Source organism: Drosophila ficusphila, unplaced genomic scaffold (genome assembly GCF_018152265.1).
Source record: "Drosophila ficusphila isolate 14025-0441.05 unplaced genomic scaffold, ASM1815226v1 contig_198, whole genome shotgun sequence".
NCBI classification, from domain to species: Eukaryota; Metazoa; Arthropoda; class Insecta; order Diptera; family Drosophilidae; genus Drosophila; species Drosophila ficusphila.
Genome location: NW_025064092.1, coordinates 10,461,151 through 10,475,404, shown reverse-complemented (window position 1 = coordinate 10,475,404; position 14,254 = coordinate 10,461,151). Strand labels below are relative to the sequence as shown.

General features: G+C 42.6%; 1 protein-coding gene across 1 annotated transcript; it reads right to left on the bottom strand.

Annotated features, from left to right (window-relative positions):
- Positions 1–12,177: 12,177 nt before the first annotated feature.
- On the bottom strand, positions 12,178–13,637 carry LOC108092829. Its single transcript, XM_017192633.1, has 3 exons — positions 13,382–13,637; positions 12,776–12,917; positions 12,178–12,703 (listed from the first exon to the last, which is right to left on the bottom strand). Exons 1-3 carry the CDS (start codon positions 13,387–13,389, stop codon positions 12,320–12,322), a joined length of 534 nt encoding a protein of 177 aa, XP_017048122.1. The 5' UTR covers positions 13,390–13,637; the 3' UTR covers positions 12,178–12,319.
- Between the last annotated feature and the right edge of the window lie 617 nt (positions 13,638–14,254).

The following is a 14,254-nucleotide window of genomic DNA, read 5'->3' as shown; positions in this document are numbered from 1 at the left end:
CTCAACTACAGTCCGTGCCTTTGCGTAAACTTCAAAGTCCGGCGGGGAACACAAGCAATGTTGTTAATGCCCCAATCAATTTTGGGCGTTGCTAGATGCTCCGCAAACGAAGACCAGTTGGCTCACACAAAAAGCCTGAAATAAACATTAAATACACATTTTGATTAATGCGATTAAGCAGTTATCTAGATTATTTTTCGAAATTATTGTCAAGTCTTAACAAAATATTATCTTCAAATCAAACAAATATCAAATTGTTCCTAATGCCTGTGGTCTTTAATCCAATTAAGTAAGTCAATCCAAAGTGAATGCTTTTCCTTCTTTGTTGAACTTGAAATTCCTTCCATCATACATCAAATTAGCCAGATAATTAAAGGCCAGCAGGCGGAAGCCACATTCACATCCAGATCAACCAGAGTCACAAAATGCGCTAGACAATGTCCCCCAAATCCCCGTTCCCAACTGTCATCCAACACACTGCCTCGCTCGAATGACAGTGGACAAAAGCCGAAGGCAACTCCGCTCGACATGCATGTATGGCTTTCGAACTTTCACCTTTCGCCCGCCCATTTTCCGGCATGCAAATGGCACCTCACCCACCAACCCATCCACTTACCCTCTCGCCCCTCCCCGTTCTGCACTAACGTGTGTCTAACTACATCAAGTTATTAGCGCTAATAGAGCCTAAGTGAGGGATTAGATCGATGTTATGACTCCTGGCTGCATCCGAACCACCGAGCAATCAAGCGGATAAGGACACTCGGCAAACTCGAGGTGCTACTTCTTGGCTTAATCATATGTGCCAAAATACTCGTAAAGTTCCCAATTAATCTGATATTCATTTTTAAGGAGATTTAAGCTAGCATTACTGAATTCATGCAGAAAAGTTGCCGGGATATATATCCCGCACAATAAAAGTTATATTGTGTGAAACTTGAACGACTTTTCACAGTTTCTTCATTTTCAATTTTCCTTCTCCTCTGCCAAATATTATTTGGTGTTTTGGTATCTCGGTGTGTTGTGGGCTTATCCATTTTTCTTAATATACGAGTATATATACTACACGTATAATCGTATCAATTTCTCTTGCTGTACACTTTCTGTGCACCTGTTGTTGCTGTTGGCTGGTGGCTGGTGGCTGTTACCTTTTGGCTGAGACTGTTGACAGGACTCAGTCGCGTTGACAGAAGAGTTGACGTTGATGCTGGGATGTTGCTGTTGCTGTTGGTGTTGCTGTTGCTCTTGCTTGTTGTTTTTGTCATTGCCGCTGATGATGAAGCCCTCGGGCGGCGACTGTGTGGGCGTGGCACTTTGTAAGCGATGATGAATACGCTGCCACAGCTCGTCTGCTCGGCTTCCTGGGCAACTTGTGACATTGACAACATGTCAGGCAACTTCCTCGGCTGCTTCCACTTCCGTCAGGTGGGCGGATCCTTGGCGAGCCTAACGGAATCCGCATCCTGTTTAGTAGACGATCTGTTTAATGAAATCATTGCCCTGCATGGCGCGCTACTTTTGTTATTTTGCATTAATTTGACAATAATTAATTGAATTGTTTCCCTGGCAGACCGAAAAACTTTTCACCATCCCCCGAAAACACACACTTCGAAACATTCTGGGACATTAAACGCAGCTGTTGGCTGAAAGCGTGTGGGAGTGTTTTGTGCACTTTAAAATAAGTTGGTTTGAATGAAATGTGCCTTAAAAATACTCAATTAGCGATCATTTACAAATAGACACTTCTTTGTCCTCGAAGTAAAGTACCACATGTACTTTATAAAACTATGTTTCTAAATTGAAGGTGTGATTTTGGTTGGTCTTTTTATTTCTGAGTGTATGCGAGCGTGGTTGCGTGCTGCCATTAAACGCCACTGTGATTTGAAAGCTGCGTGCCATTGCCACAACCGTCTCCATTTCGTCGGAATGTATATACAGTACATGTACATTCGTATATAGCTTCGGATCAGACAATGGCAAATGCACGTCCCGCATTCCTGTTTCAACTTTTTCAAACTTGGCTTTATGGTAATTTGCCGAGATTTTTATCGCCAGCGTGCGTCTAACTTATAAGAAAATTTCCATAGATACAGATAAATGATTACAGTACAAAACCTGCGGATAAGTTTTCAAGAACAAGTTTCGCCCAAGAATAACACAAACAGATTCTGAGTCAATACTTTAATTTGATTGCCAACCAAATTATATAATTTTCTAAACGCGAAATGATTTCCTGACTTCCTAAATCTTTAAAATGAATTTGCCGCTGCTTTGAATTACCAAACAAAGTTATCTTCAAAATGTTGGACCTTAACCTTTTTCCGTTTTCCCATTTGTATCTCATATCTCATCCCCTTCAACTGAGTAATTAGCGAGAGTTTTGAGGAGCAACTTCCCTGCTGCGCTGGATTCACTGCCAACTTTCCCACGAGCTGCATAAAACTTTCGACAAAATAGTGTTCCAGATTCCACAGGATTGGGTCAGTGCCAAGTGCCACAAAATAGGAAAACACATTCCGAGAAGCGATTGGTGACCACACAGAGGGAAAAATATGTTCTCCATTTATACAACAAACAATTTTTTCGCTTCTATAGTCCTATCACTTTATTATTTAACTCTCCTAATTCATTTTCATTTGAGTACCGCTTTTCTTTCTGTGCAAGTGAACACAAAAACGAGGCGCCTCGCTTTTCGATCGACTTGGCATTGGGGCTCCGAAGTTGCGATGAAGTTCATTGCCTGCACGATGCACGATGATTGCAGCATATTTCCAGGGGGATCGGGGATTATTGCTGCCATCTTGTTATTAGCCATTAGCTTTTGTTGCCAGCAAAACATTGATAAACAAACTCTTGATTGAAAACCAACAAAGCGCATGGCTCAGTAAATTTCCGAATGCACCCAAGAGGATACCCAGCCGGGGGGCGGAAAGCCGGGTGGGTGGCGAGTGGGAAAATGGACAGGGAAAAAGGAAAACAATGAGGCCGCCGTGTCTAAATGTTGAACAAGCGTGGGTGGGCTTTGTCTGCCTCGGATTGCAGCTAATCCTGCTCCTCCTTGTAATGTTTCCCTTTCGCATCCGCCCAGCCCACATTAATTAAAGGGATTCCAATCGCAACAAAGCCGATATGCTGAATAGCCCCGTGGGGCCACACACATTCCCAGACAAACCTCATTGGCATCCAATTGGAATGAGCAGCCCATCCCGTCCGGCAGAAGTCTGCCTTTGATGTCTGTATTCCACTTTGAATCGTCTTGCGTCCAATTGCCACTTCATTCATAGACGAAACTCCAGGGCGGAAGACCTCTAGTTTGGTTTATTGAGCTGCAAACTGTACATATATGATAATGAAGTTCTTTATTAAAGAAGTAAAAAGGTTGACAAAGAGTTACCAACTAGTTAAACTGGCAGTTTCCTATCTACATTCGATATAAACGTTGTTTCTGCTTTCCGACTGAGATACTTTTGGGGGCTTCACAAACCCGACTTGGTTGGTCAAAAACAGTTGCAATGCACCGGGATGCAAATGAAAATGATACGGAATGCTGATTGTTAACCAACACGATGCTCGGTGCTCAGTTCTCGGTGCTGGATGGTGGGTGCTGGGTGCTGGGTGCTCGGAGGCCCTCTTAAAACCCGGACAATGTTCAATGGGCTTAGCCCAGATGATGCTATCGCAGCCACTTTCCCTTTGTTCTGTTTTCTGGTTTTCTGTTTTCCGTCGCACTATCTTGCTCTCTCTCTCTCTCTGATTTCGATGTAGCCTTCTCCATTCTGCAAATCCCTGGCGAGTGCAAAAGATTAAGATTATGCAAATCGAAGTACAACATGCAAAATGCAACAAAAGGCAAACAGGAGTGCCCGGAGTGGGTGGTTTTGGGTGGCTTGGGTTGGCTGGGGTGGCGTGTCAACAGTTAGCTGACACAACTGACAATATGTAAGCCCCCTGACCTCCGGGTTTGGTTTGTGCGATCTGGGGAAAAGGCAGTGACATTAATGATGTCAGGGACTGTGAGTAGGACCAGAACGAACCAAGGCCAGGCACATACCATATATACTCGTACTTATTGAAAGATACGATACGGGGACGGCATAATCCTGTGCAGATATTCAGCTTAAAAAGCCCCCTGACCTTCGAGGCTCAAATCAAAACTCATGACAATCTGATTAAATTCCATTCCATTCCATTCTGATTCTGATTCTGGCCTGGTCATGGCCAAAGTGCTCATTAATCATTATAACTTAGCAGCATTCCTACGTTAGGTTAATATGGAAACCAGTGACTTAGTCAAGACATCAGGGGGGATTCAAGACCTTAAGATTGAGCTTTTTAGGTGGCCCATATGATAAAGGGACTCTTGGCCGGTGTAACTATGATATTAAAACTAATTAAACAAATATATAGCTCCTTATAGCTAGCCAAAGCCCCTTCTTGTCTGTCTACTCGCCTTTGCCATCGATTCGCCTTATCCCTGCCCCGAAACTAAAGTTTTGGCCTCATCTACATGGGATTGGGCTCATTATAGCAGGCCCGAAATGTCATGTAAGTGAAGGATATTGCTTTATTTTATGCGATTTTATTCGCACGCACACTCGTATATACAACTCGGCTTACATATGTCAATCGCAGACGAAGCAAAGCGTAAATTGGGCCAAAAACCTGAAAAAGAAACAACAAGGGGAAGAGGAAGAGGAAGAAGGGGAAAAAAAACAGAAATAATAATAAAAGAAGTTAATGAGATTGGAATACAATAAAACTTAAGCGCATTTTTAAGGTTGAGTTTTACTCGACTTAAGCCCCGGGAAAATCGATTGCTCCCGTTTGGACAATCAGGAGGCAGCAGAAGGCCAGGGAAAAGCAGCTGACAGGACAGCAAAAGCAACAGGATCCACTGCCAAGTCCGCAGGACAACGACAAATTGTTTGGGCCCGTCTCGAGACCAAAGCGCAAATGCACACGCCACCCGAAGAAAAACACACGCGTTTATGCGGCAGTAAAGGATATAGCCGTATATATATAATATAATGAAACTAATGCAAGGCGAATTGTTAAAATATGTAATATATATATTATATATATTGTAAATACAACTTAACTGAACTTTCAATCTTAGTAAGCTGATGGGAATTCGCCTACTTCTGCTGGCATAAACCAATTCGCGCCCCGCTTCTTTTTTCTCACTTATCCGCCTGTTCTGTTTGTGTTGCTGGGAGTTCTCCGCCCGGTTATACTATATATATCTGTATATCTGGGGTTTGCTTTTTGAGGCTTGGGCGCTAAGAAGATGAGCCCTTGGCCGGGGCAATCGTAAGTATTCGCAGGCTGTGGCCGCAGCTGAATCATGGCAACTTATTGAGCACTCCACCTCCCTCTTCTCATTTTCTGGCAGAGCCATTCCGGACACTCGATGTCCGGCACTCGGCATTCGGCAGTCGGCATTCGAGGATTGGCTCTCATTAAACTTGGCATTCAAATCACATCGCAACCGAAACCCTCGGCTAACTTCTTTTTCACTGCCACTTTCACTGGCGCTTTTTCCACTCGGAATCACTTAAGGGCGGTGAACGGAATGGCAATGCCAATGGAAACGGGGGCGTGGACGTGGACGTGGCTGGGTGGCTGGGTGGGTCGCCCTGTCAATCTTAAACAATTTGCTTACTCACCAAAGTGTGTGGCTAGGAAACAGAACAATAGCCGAGCCACATTAAATTGGATAAAACCGAGAGGAACATGTTGTTGGAAATCATGATCTAGGAAATGAAATAAATGCTATGCAAACATACAAAAATGTTGTGTAATTTTAAACAAGTCATGAAAAACATAAACTATCTTTCCAAATTTTTTAATGCAATGCATAAAAGGTTCAAACAAACGGCAACTATTTAAATCTCGCCCAACATGTCTAACTTTCCTTTGCTTCGTGTCGAAATGCCGAAGTCAGCTGTCGAGGAATTTGAGAAGTTTACTTCCTGATTTGCTTCCGTTTTGGGTGACACACAACCCACGCCCAACTCGCTATCACCGCCCTAATCCTGCCATATCCTGCCATATCCTGCGGCTGTGAATGCATGGGAATGCGTTGTGCCAAAGGGAATGTTGAAATGGAAAAAGGCAAATGTCTGCTCGCACGCGTTGATTGGTTATTGGCATTTAATCACGGCACCACACGGCCCCCTTTAAGAAAACCCAACTCACCTTTATTCCCAGCCCCACATTTCCTGGAATTTCTTGGAAATTTTCGACCACAAGTCCGAGACGCAAACAAATGAAATAGTTCCACAATTGCCATTGCATTTCGACCAGGAAATTCCTCTTAAATGAAAATGAAGCCTTCGATGGACGAAAGGAAAAAAGCTTAAATCGTAGGCGAATCTCTTTCGACTGCACATTTAATTAAACAAAGGCATGCAAATCCGTACGAAAAGTTGGATAACCCGTTGAATTAACCTTGGACAACGAAAATAGAAATGCAGTTCTTTTAATTAGAAATTAAATTAAGACATTCCATGCAATTTAGAATATACATAATTGACACGTGCTCCGACAAATATTCAAACTAATTGCCCACATTGTTCGTTTGGTTTAGACATCGGATTGAATTTTTATTGTAATTATATTACTTTGAAATCCAAAACTATTTTCCATCGGGTGCCGCCCGGCGAATTGTGTCGTATACGTATCGATTTTGGCGGCGGGCACTAAAAGGTCGGACGGACGGGGCGGACGGACAGCTAACAATATCAACACGGGCAACCACAATAGTTGACATTTTGCGACGCTGGGTTGGCCAAAAGCCGCTTGTCAAACAGCGGCACAACAAGTTGCAGTCATTGCAAAGGGCCGCAAGTAAACACACACAGCAACCCCACTTAGATACATTGTCTCTCCTCGCCCGACACGAAAATTTCAATTAATATGCGTCCCTTGGCGCCATCACAAGTCTATTTTAAAAGCCATAACATCGCAGCAAGAACGAGGAAGCAAAATGTTTCCAAGTCAGAATCCAGAACGAGGGATTTATAAATAGTTAAAGCCCATGTCCGTCCCTCATTTTACAAGACCTGCTTAGATGTTCCAAGTATTTTGATTGCTTAGGTAGCAATATAGCATTTTCTGTTGAAGCCCAGGTAATATTGAAAGGGTGATGGCAGAAGGGTAGGATAATAAGCGCCCGTAATTTGTTTTTGTTTTTTAAATAACCCCATATAGCGTTCATAACTTGTTGCTTACCCTGAAAAAGATTTCTTTGGCCAGCATTGCACCCAAAAAACGAAGCCCAGCCAGCCTTCGACTTCAACTTACTAAGCCACTCAGAGAAGGTCCTGTTTTTGGGAAACTTAATTTGGGAAACAATCAAATAAGATTGCTCAAGCCTGTTGCCGCACTGCCGACTTGAACTACAGAGGCTTAGGGTAATGTGTGTGTGTGTGTGTGTGTGAGACCCTTCGGCGGGCCAGAAAGTTGAATGAGTTATTAAGAATCTGCTCATAAAAACATGCATGAGGGCAACCCAATGCCGACAGCCTTGAAAGGCCAACTGGGGAGCTGTTGACAGAAGTGCAAGCCGAAAGCCAACCTCCAACCTCCAACCTCCGACCTCCAGGTCGCCCCAAACCAAACCACTCAACCTCGGGGGAGCTCTTAAGAGCGAGAGCAGCGAAGGGAAGAGCCATGAAGGGAAAACCATTTGACGCTTCATTTGAATTTTCAGCGGTGCCAAGTCAGTTCGCACTAATTAACTGCCTTCCGTAGGGGCTGCAAAAACAGAGGCTGCCGAGTGAAGAGTGAACACTGAACGGGGAACAAACAACAACAAGCCAAGAAGACCGCCGAGGCAAACACCAAAAAGAACACATCAATCAATCATCGTCATTGTCATTATCATTAGCATGCCCAGAAAAGCGAAAGGAGAAGAAGTCGTCTCGAGGCATTCGAGGCGATGAAAGGCGATTCGAGTCGAGTCGAGTGAAGTCGAGTCGCCCAACAAAGTCAGTCGGCTGGCTGGCTGGCTGGCCATCATCAAATTTTCATTACCGTCAATAATAAGCCGGGGCCAAGAGCAGGCGGCTGGCGGATGGCGGATGGGAGCGATGAGCTGTGGATGCCCAGGAATGTGCCGTACTTGTGTGGCGCAGATATATGGGAGGTTCCTATCCTTAGGAGGAGAGCATGTTGTAACCACTGTGCTGCATGGAGTGGATGGTAGGTAGTGGGGATAAAGGGGAAAAGTGGCAACCATAGGAACATTGGGGTGACGAGATGAGTTGACTGGAATCGAATTGCTTTTAAATTAGATTTACCCAACTGCTGCTCCATGCACGTAGGCTTTAGCCTTATTGTTATTGATGTGCTCAATGTTGTGACTAGTCCGTTGCAACGCCCCTTTTCCCCTTTTCCCCTTTTCCCCATTTGTCCCTTGCCCCTTGCCAGCATGACCTCTGCCCGCCCCCCTTGTGACCTTTGGCCGGGCTCTGCAATTCGGCCAGCTTCTTTGCATGTCGGCCTCATCATAAATCATCAAATCATAAATCAACAGAATTTCCGAAGAAATGGAAAGCCAAGCAGGCCAATCCGGCTTGGAAAATCTCTAAATATTTTAGTATGTGCAAGAAACTAAACTCTAGATTTAATTACTACAATTTAAAACCATTTCTAGCATTTATGTTATTAAAAATATTATAGATGATGATATATATTATAGATAATTCAAACCGAATATACCAAATACTAAAAATCTAACTGTGATAACTGTGAAGCAAGCCTTTTCCGAAGAATGCGAATGCACTCGTTTATACAGTCACAGATCATAAGCGCACAGAACCGGATGTTCTGGAATTGCATCAACTATATTAAACGACAACTTAAATCGAATTTGTTGCAATTAAAATGCAATTACGAGGGTTGTACATACAGATTGCTGCCTGGCAACGCAACAGTTTCGAATTCGCTTCACTTCGGTGCGATGAAATTGATAAACGAAGTGCGCTTTGCGTGGTGCTTGCCTTTCCTTTCCTTTACCAATGAGTGAGTGCTCGAAAGCCACGGTGCTTATCGTACTATGTGGCTACATACACCTTCAACTTGCCACGCCCCCGGACCGTGAAGGCGGCATTGAGTTTCACGGGTAGATATGGCGACACAGATGGACAAACGGATGGACGGACTGGCGAACCGCAAACAGATGCGGGTTTTGCCGAAGGTTTTGTTTTGCCATTTTGCCAACAGCCTTTGTCAAACGCACCCACACCCAAGGTCAACATGAAAATATTTAACATTGAATTTTAAATAAACAATACATTTATTTGCTTAAACTGGTTTACAGATTACCTAAATTTTTTTTCCGATTTGAGGTATGTCCATGTCCGTATCGGAGGTTAGTACATATTTTTGTGGCCCTTGCTGTAGTGCCCATATGCACGATAAGCTTACCGCGGTCGAGAACCACCGGGGGACAAAAGTAGGCGGCTAGCGGCAGAGGGCGTGGCTGGTTGGGCAGCACCCTGCTGACAGCTTGTGGCACATTTCCACATTTTCACACTGCCTGCATACCAGACATGAGGATGCCAGACAAACACATGTACTATATCTGGACTTGTATATATCATCTTCATTTGCTTTATTTGATTAGTTTTAACACGAAATGCAGCAGCAGAAACTAAATTCATTGGCTTTAGCAGTAGATGAATTGACCACTGCTTAGATGAAATCAAAAACGAACCTTTATACGCAAAATGAACTCGACTCCAAGCCAAAATGAAGGGGATTTCCTTCCAACCAACCAACCCATTTGAACCTCATTACGGGCACGAGGCACTTGAAAAATGGCAAACTTTAGGCTTTTTAATTATCGGTCTGAAATTTCAACTCGGCCAACTTAGACGTCTATCTGCCCGTTCTGTGGCTCTTGTCTTGTTTTATTGTTTACCCAGTGCCAGTGGCTGAGTTATACTTTCGTTTTCCCAACCGCAATCCTGTGGCATCAATGGCATCGCTCATCGACCACTGAACCAATCCAATCTGTAATCGAACGAAAAATGAACCAATGTTTACGCCGTAAATTAAATGCTCTTTAATTATCACATCGGACTTATTTGTCAGGCCAAAGCAAAATGAATCTAAAAATCAAAATCAAAATAAATTATTAAATCAATGACATACCTTTATGTGTTGAGAATCCTATACTTTATTTAAAATTACGTGTTTATAAAGCCATGTTGTCCTTGTTAGGGTGATACAAACATCTTTTGTGCCAAATATTTTTGCCTCTCTTCGCCCCTCTGTTTGCCAGCTAATAATTGAAATTTTAATTGAACGCCTGTGTCAGGGCCGTGGAATAAGTAAACACCTGAAAGCGAACTAAACGCACTCAAAACCTTTAGATGAAACCAGGATGGCGAAAGCCAGGGAAACTTTTTCCTTTAAACGTGAAAAAAGCCCGCTGAGCCCGCAAAATTCATTAAAACGAAATCGAAATCAATTGGGCGTAAAGTTTTATGTACGAATTTATTTATACATATACATTTTTTCATTCAGCTCACCTCGTGCTCGGGTGGTATACGCATGGCTAACGAGCTGAAATAAAATTTTTTATGTGCGCCACATAAAATTATTGTAAGACAAACAAAATACCGCCGAGCCGAGACCCCAAAGTTGCCGTTGCCTTTGGGCGGAAAATCGGGATATGGATACACCGAAGTAATCCGACGACGTCATTAATAATTCAGCGCTCAGTCGAAACCATTTAAATCACAACCAGATCAATCATCAGTAAGCTCTGGCCACAAAAGGATGCAATTGAAAAAAGACACCTTATCCGGATTAATAAACTCGTTTCAGTGACATACAAGTAAATCAATAAAATGATTTAAGATTGGTCCGTACTCAAAACACAACATTTAGGTAATACAATTTTTTAGGCATTTTAAAACCCAATCTCAGAGTGACTTTGTACAAAACAAAATTAAGTAGATGCTGATCGGTCCGCCCAAACAGTTTCACAAATACCAAAGGAAAACTCGTTAATAACCGAGGCGCCTAAGTCGGCGCTCAAACATATGCAACAATTTATACCGCTCCGCGCGACCTTTGACCCGCAACGTGTGACGAGAGGGCGAACGGGGCGCACATTTGTTTTTTTGTATCATTAAAAATTGACTGGGAGTTTATTATGATTGAACTGTTTCTATCTGGCATGTGGCACCCGCACGGCATTAATACACATCAGGCAACGACTCCAGCTTAAACTGTGCACGTGCACAAGAAGAAAATGCACGCGATTATACGCTTTATTACCAGGAATAACAAATTATTTAATTATTTCTTACGTAGTTTTATTTAATAGAAATTCAAATAAAATAGTACAATAAAATAGGATAATTGCATTTCTGTTTAATTTTTCTCAACAATATGCACATTAAATTCAAACATTTTTTTTCCTGTGCAAGTGTACACGTACGCGTTCGGCCCAGTGCACTCGTGCGCTTGTATAGACGGATAGACAGGAGAAGGGACTTTATTTACATGCTGCACACACCCAGGGTCCAGCGGGGGGTGCGGGGAAAAGCGGGAAAAAAGAGGCAAGCAAGGAATGTGGGCAGGTGGGCTGGTGGGAGGAAAACACTTTTGTCAGACGCAGACGGAAAATCAGCCACGCGACAAAAGCGGAAACGGCGAAATGCAAACTTTGAAAATATTCACACAAATGTCTAGGAATTAGTTTCATCGTTCCATGAAGAATTTACTTACCCCTTTCAAGTTGAAGCGCAACGATTTTGAATTTAAAAAGGCGGGAAGAACATTTATACTATTTCCAGAGCTTTAAAATGAGCAAACAAAACAAAATGACTTGGGACGGCAATCGGTTTTTTCCACGTTTGAAGCACTTTGGAATCACGATTGATATTTTCCTAGGTCTTCGCAACTGCTTAAACGGCGTCAGATGTTTGGGATGCGGCGAAGTGGGTTGGGCGGATGGTCGGGTGGTTGGGTGGTTTTACTCTGGACCGACGAAGCGGAAATGTTGCATGCCATGCACATACAAGCCGCTTGCCAACTGAGCCCCAAGTATTCCCCAGTACAAGTGACATCGAAAGATGTTAAAGCTGGCATTGATTTGCATGTTAACAACTGCGATTGTTGTCCCTGGCACAGGTTTTGGATGAAAGAAAAACTACATAGTTTAAATAGTTACATTTTCACATTAGTCCCATGTTAAACATTTAATTTTCCTCGAGTTACGTTTCAATATTTTGTTTTTTTAAGTATTCAAAATGCATCAGCTAATTTTGGAACGATTTCGAGCTCTGATTCTTAGTTCAAGTTAAGATTCCTCGCCATTGGGAATGGTCAAATTAATTATCACCATGTCGTAACGATCACGATTTCGTCTTTTTGAGGTTTTAGTAATTGTCCAGACACTTTTCTTCATAACACGCTTTTGAATTAGCTTTTTGGATTTTGATATGTTCTTCTTGGGCATTAATTTTGAAGTATTCTTCTTGGCGGCACTGCAAGTTGGCCTCTTAAAATTTTCTTTCTTTACCAAGGTCACAGATTGATTCGACTTCTCTTCAATATTGGGTTTCTCCTGCAAAAGCCTAAATTTCCCATTTCTAACTTTAAATTTTTCCTGAAAGAGTCCCTTCTTCAGCGTGCGGAGTAAGGGTTGACGAATATGGCAATCGGAGCCCAGGCCCAATTTGATCTGAAAGTTATGTCCCAATGTAAATGTATCAGTGAAACGATATTGGTTTCGATCAAATAGAGTCGTTCCTACCTTCAATTGGTCCCGGATAGCGAGATAGTCGGCGGCTTTTTGCTCCTGAAGAATATCACAGACGGTCGGTAATAAAACCTTGGTACTTATGCGATGTGCTAGCAATTTTGGACTCGGCTTCTGCTTTTTGACTGGCATATTGCTTAAGTAAACAAAAATACAATTAATATAAGCTTATTGAAGAGGTTTCTTATATGAAAGCAACTATCTCATTGGTTATTGTCGACTCTAAAACCTAGATGAAAAATGGCTGATATCTTATTTACTGTTGGCGTCTTTCAACTGCAGCTGAGTGCATCTGAAGACGACTGCTACAAGCACGTCGCGTATACGACCTGTTTAACAACTAATATAAACAGATTTATGACGCTGGCACTGCGGAATTGCAGAGGCTTTTGGCGGTGTTGTCCTGGCGCAGGATTAAGGGATGGGTGGGTAACCCACCACTCCCAAACCTCGGGGAGTTATCCACAGACCGACTTACTTCCCTTGCCTGTGTGTCATTAGGTTACTAACCTAAACTTAATTGTGGAACAACCAATTCACTTAGTTTGTGGTAACCTTCATGGAGTTTGCTTGTTCTTTTGTTCACATAGCTTTACTTACGATTCCATCTTCCGCTTCAATATAATATTGTGAAAAAACTGGAATAAATTTTAGCAAGACGGAGCTAGAAAATTTGAAATGTTCACTTTCAATATATAATATATATATGTTCACTTATGTCAGTAGATAAAACACGGAAATTGTAAAAGATTTCGGTTGCATTTTTGTGTAAAAAAAAGGGTGAATATCTCTATAATTTGACTTGGCGCTTCGGAGCTTATGTGAAAACTGATGTGAAAGGAGAACTGTTTTGAGACTAGTCCAAAAAAGGCCTGCTATTCAGAAATGACAAAATTGGAATTAGTTTCCAAGGCTTGCTGTTCTGTTATTTTTCTTCAAGGCTTATTTGTTCTTACATTTTCCCCCCTCAAAAAAAATGTGCTCGTTTGGCATAGTATATATCATTTGTGTTGAGCAATATATGCCATTTATTTGGCTCCGTCTTCCGATCCATCATAACGTTTTCAGTTAACCTTTCTGCAGCATTTGAATGTATCTTTTTTCATCTCTATCCCGTAGCTGTTGCATCTGCTCAGCGGAAAAGCTCCGAAAGGAAAAGCTTTGCATTCAGCTAAAGCTTCGCTCCGCTTTCACCTCGACTTTCCCGCTTTTCCAACATTCGGAAGAGGAGGTTACTCTGTCACTGAGATGGAAAACTCACTTCTTTCGGCTTTGTTGTGCTGGCTTTCCTTCGTTTTTCGGCATGCACTTGTGGCGCTTTTCCTCCCAAAAACCACTTCCATTTGCCACCACCCAACAAAAGCGTCTCTCACCTTGGCACACTTCGGCTGTCGTCCGGACTCAGGTTCGGATCGAGGTTCGTTATGGTCTCCTCGGTCGGGCGATTTCAATTTCGGGCATGCATCAAGTGTA